Source organism: Psammomys obesus, unplaced genomic scaffold (genome assembly GCF_907164565.1).
Source record: "Psammomys obesus unplaced genomic scaffold, mPsaObe1.curated_primary_1811, whole genome shotgun sequence".
Lineage (NCBI taxonomy): Eukaryota > Metazoa > Chordata > Mammalia > Rodentia > Muridae > Psammomys > Psammomys obesus.
Window position 1 is genome coordinate 9,460,228 of NW_026596085.1, and position 5,157 is coordinate 9,465,384.

Here is a 5,157-nt window from a genome sequence, read left to right on the forward strand (position 1 = left end):
TTTTTTTTTTTTTTTTTTTTTTTTTTTTTTTTTTTTTTTTTTTTTTTCTTTTTCTAGTTCCTTTAGCAGAAAAGTAGTATTTGGTTTTCCCTACATCATGGCCTTTCTAGCCTTAGATCCTTGAACAACCAAGCAGCACTGGGTATGGGTTCCATATCATGGAGTGACCTTAAATCCAATCAGCAGAAAGTTGTTGGTTACTCTCATAGCTTTTGTGCCACTTTTGCACCAGCCTATCACGGAGGAAGTTCATCATTGTACATAGCAGGGCTTATAGCTGGGTTGGTATTTACCTTTCTCCTATGGTAATGTGCAGAGCGCTTTCCAGGACTATGAACACTTGTCAGTAGTGATAAAGGCTCCAAGTATGGACTAACTGGACTTCTTCATGGTTAATGAGTTATGTAGGTGTTGTCTTCAGCAATTGGGCATTACTGTCAGTTTATGGAAAGCAACCAATAGACATGACTGGAGTTGTCTGGGTTTCCCATGCGGTACCTTTGGATAACAACTCAGTTAGATGTATCCCATTCCAGGAGCTGAAGGTTTCACTTGGTGGCAAGTGATGTCGATGTTGGGGCTTGGCCTCCATCATTATTTGGTGATACCATTCGTTTTTCTTTCATATATGTGTATGTATTTTAAGAAATGTCTACAGTAACAGCTTCCCATGTCTCTCAAATGTTCCTTAATTTTTCCTGTATCTTTATGTATTCCCTGCTCTACTTCCCCTCTTCCCTGCCTTCTCTATTTAATCCTCTCATTCTAGCCCTTCCATCCATCCAGAACTATCTATTCTAATTCTTCTTTCTGGGGTGTTCCTTCCCTCCCCACTGATAACTTACTCCATACCTAACCTCTGTGGTTATAAGGATTACGGGCTTATTGAAAGCTTAACAGCTAACATCCACATAATAAGATAGAAACTGATTGAAAAGGCTGGCAATTCATAATAAATAAGAATTACTTGAAATAACATGAAAAACTGAAGGAAGACAAGAAATTTGAGAACATGAGCCTGTTAAGCTAAGTGACCAAGCACAGGAGGCTCATGATGGGAACAACTGTGACAGCCAAACTCTCTCCACCCATGCCACAAGTCCTCTGCTGATGGCCTTGGTTTCGCTTATGAGATGGATTGCCTTCCATCTTTCAATTCTGTACCTCCATGGCGTTCTTAGGTAGTTGAACCATGAAAGAAGAATGAATCTATGTGGCAACAAGAGAATGTCTCTGAAAGATTCCTAGGGGCAGACATGTAAAAAATGATTCTAAATTATTATGACTGAGGAGGTTGTACTTACATAGAATTCATCCCAGAGGATAGTGTTATGTATAAATAAGTTGCTTTGGGGTTTTCTTTACTTTAGTTTTTCTCTGTGTGATCTTTTAAATTTTACTATCTTTCCTCAGTTTCCTTTAGTCAGCTCCATCCTAAGGATGCTTTATTATTTATCCAGAAGACATACTGGATTATGAGGATAAATTAATATAAGAATAGTCTTCCTTTGTAAATTACATATACTCGAAATATGAAATAAATTCAGTAACATCAAGAAGAATTTCTTAGAGATTAAAGACTTTGGACTTGTAACACTAACACTGTTTATCTGAGTTAACATTTGAATTCAAATGTAAAATAGCCTCCTCTCCTAAAATTTGTCTTTAAACATCAGTTAGAAAACTCAATAACTAGAGTGGCTTTTAAGGTTGTGACTCATAATACTTCATTTTAATTATGCAGGAAATACCACACTCATTTATTACAATTTGATGGCGAAGGAGGTTGGCGCTTTGAACAGCTGGACACTGCTATTCGTTTAACACTGAGTGAAGAAAAACAAAAGTTAGAGTCTCAGCTTGCCGGAATTCCCAAAATGCAGCAGAGGCTCAATGAACTATGTAAAATTCTGGGAGAAGACTCGGTGCTGAAAACAATCCAAAATGAAGATGAGATGTCCTAATTTATCTTGACTTATTTTAAGTTAACTTCTAGGTGAAGCCAGAGAATCTCTCTTTACTGCATGCAGTATGTTAAGCTAAGTGCAGAGAAGGCAAGCCAGCAAAAGAGTATTTTGTATGACTTTAGCATCAAGGAAAATACATGGCAACTTTTTGAACGAAAGAAAACCAAACACCTTAGTCAACATTAGTAGTGATTAATGTCCAGTGAAAGGCTAACTCACCTGTAAGACAGGACTTTCTAGGACTAGGGGAATGTGTGTGGTCTGAGGTTCATCCTGTGGGAGAAAGCCCAGAAGCAAAACAATAAGGACAGCGCCTGGGTTGATGTCAGGTGTGCAGAATTAGGGTGCTGATTGTTACTTCAGCCGCATTCGACGAACTGTAGGGCAACATGCGAGTGAAAGCCATAATCAGCCTTTCTAGGGGCCAACTAAAACTGGGTACAGAAGAACAGTTTGATGAATAATTTCAATACGAAAAAATGTATTTTAATGACAGTGGTTGAAAACAAGCCTGGCTAGACAAGTATAAAGTACTGTATTAAAAAAAAAATTAGACTTTGAATATCTTAATACAGACACAAAAAATTAACATTAGTAAGAATTGTATGTGTTTGTTTAAGGAAAAAAAAACTTTTATTTTTTAAAAAGAGATTTGCCCATATGGAAGAGGATCCGAGCAAAGCATGTCCTGGCTGCTGCTTGATTCTGTAGATAGCTACCACAATTTCTATCCAGAAATATTGCTTGTTTGGTGCCCCAAAAAAGCATTTAAAAAACTTGATTGCTATCCTAAATATGGATGCTAGAAATCACGGTTTTGTTCCCACATTCATTTCATTTTACTCTGTCTTTGAAGCAATCTTTTGAGTCAGATCATTTTTGCTCATTTCCTTCTGAGAAAATAGACCCTCAGATTTACTTTTAATTTTCTGATTTATTTTGGAAGAGAAGTAGAGATCAAAGGAAGTTCTCATGACTCTCTGAATCAGTGCTGTTATCACTATTGCCCCTTAAATTTAACTGGGATATAGTGTCAATAAAAATAAAAAATAAAAAAGGGAGATGTGCCAGGAAGGTGGCCCGAAATGAAATTGTATGCAGAGTAGAGAATGACACTTGCTTCTTGTAGGAGACCTGGGTTTTATTGCCAGCACCTACATGGTAGCTTATAACCGTGTCTAGCTCCAGTTTCAGAGGATCCGACACCCTCCTCTGGCTTCCAAGGGCTCTGCATGAGTGCACTGCTCATATATGCAGACAAAACACCCAAACAACATAGCGTTAAAAATAAATACATCTGAGAGACGGTAAAGATATTGAAAGTTGGCAATGTTCATGTCATTATTATTTAATTAGTATTTGCAAAATTGGGTAGGAAGTGGAACGGTCATTGGTCTTTGACTTAAAATGAACCTAGAAAGTCGGCACACTGAAGCCATGTTTACACAGCCACCTAAGTGTCTGCAGCTTCAGCGCTAAGAAAGGCAGTACATTGTACTTCTGGTAAGCTTCACATTGCTGAATAAGACGAGAAGCCATCTATGTGAACACACCCTGTGGAATGCGTCTCGTGCGTGTGTGTGCACTGGAGAATGAAAGCTGTAATTGGCGCCCTCACCTTGTCCTCTCTCAGGCAGGATGATATATATGAAAAGCTGAGATGAACCGTTTCAGGGGTTTAGGATTTTGTTTACGTGTTTAGGCAGCATTCTAGCAGATGCTAACTTGCAGTAGACTATTTAGGAGATAGGCTACCTGGAAGTCATTCACAAAGATTGCTGTAAGAAATTACAGCATTTCCACATTTTCGAGTCCACAAAATTTAGGTAATTTGAATTACCAGTGAATGTAAGGTGATTACCTCACATGAAACAATGTGATAGAAGATCATAATTAATACTTTTTTATCTGTCCGCTCCTACTACTTCTTACTGAAAATGTGGGGCAAGAATTAAAGACTTTGTTTAGAAAAAGTATGGAACCAGAAACTGGCACTTGATATTTTTTAAGAAACAATTCACTAATCTTTGACAACCGTGTGAGCAGTTAGCCAGGTTATAGTGCTAAGAGGGGAAACATTTGGAATAAGTGTTTTCCATCGGCTTTGAAAGGCACAAGAGGAAAATGTAAAGTTCACGCTTGAAGCTATAGTTTTCATAATTTAAAATAAAACCATCTAAGACTGGATGGCTTACATTTTTAAGCTTCGCAAGGAATGCCAACACTGATACTAGATTTGTAATTGGACCTTATTTAATAAATGTTACCAATGAGCTGAAGGGAAACAGAAGACTCATGACATAGTGGACAGGGTTCTGCGATGTTCAAATTTCTATTCTAAGACTCTGGTCTCAAAATTTAAACATTAAAGTTTCAGGACAAACCTTTTTTTTTTTTTTTTTTTTTTGAGGTGGGGTGTAACTACGTATTTCCTAAATTGCTTTTTCTGAGACCAAATATCCTCTGTCCTGGAGGGAGAATCCGATGTGAAGTTGTGTTAGATGCCACTGTCCGAAGAGGCAGGTGCATTTGTGAAAACTTGAGCTCTACTGAGACCTCTCCTTCTTTGGCTACAACAGAGAATAATAAGGAAAATGAAGTATAGCCTCAGTTGTCAAACTACTTTTCTTTCCCTCAGAAATGATGTAAATTTATGGAGCTTGATTATCTGGGGGTTAACTTATAAGCTGCGTTCCATATAAATGTGACATTCTGTCTCTGCAGCACGCTGTGGTATGCCGAGCATGAGTCTGAAGCTGTGTTCACCCTTATAGGTGGGATAATCTTGAAAACTCTCTTAAATCACAATGAAGTTGAAGATATAACTTGAAAACAAACCCAACACAAACTCTGTGTTTACCCAGGAACAGTTTTCTTTTGATGGTAATTTGACTTTTGTCCCAAATTTTTCGTGTATCAATAAAGGAATAAACACATGTGTTGGTTTTTATTTGAAGCATTTATCCCAAGAAAAAGTGTATGTTTGTGAAAGGAGTAGCTTATCTCCATGTTTGGAATATTTTTTCTTTTCTTTTTTTTTCTTTCTTTCTTTTTTTTTTTTTTTTTTTTGACTATGTAGTCTAAAAGCTTGTTATAGTTTAGGACTGGAGCCCAGGGGAACTTCGGTGCTTTAAGATGTATTAAATGTGGTGACAAATATTAAATTATTTATTTAAAGAGATGCTTCTGA

At 37.2% G+C, this 5,157-nt stretch overlaps 1 protein-coding gene across 2 annotated transcripts in view; it reads left to right on the plus strand.

Moving 5' to 3' along the window:
- Nucleotides 1-4,903, plus strand: part of Abcd2 (ATP binding cassette subfamily D member 2) — a 41,745-nt gene extending 36,842 nt beyond the window's left edge. For both annotated transcript variants that reach the window (XM_055627248.1, XM_055627249.1), the window contains one exon: nt 1,745-4,903. In XM_055627248.1, the coding sequence (XP_055483223.1) occupies nt 1,745-1,964 (220 nt within the window). In that variant the 3' untranslated portion in view covers nt 1,965-4,903. The remainder of the gene's footprint in view (nt 1-1,744) is intronic.
- Nucleotides 4,904-5,157: the final 254 nt, after the last annotated feature.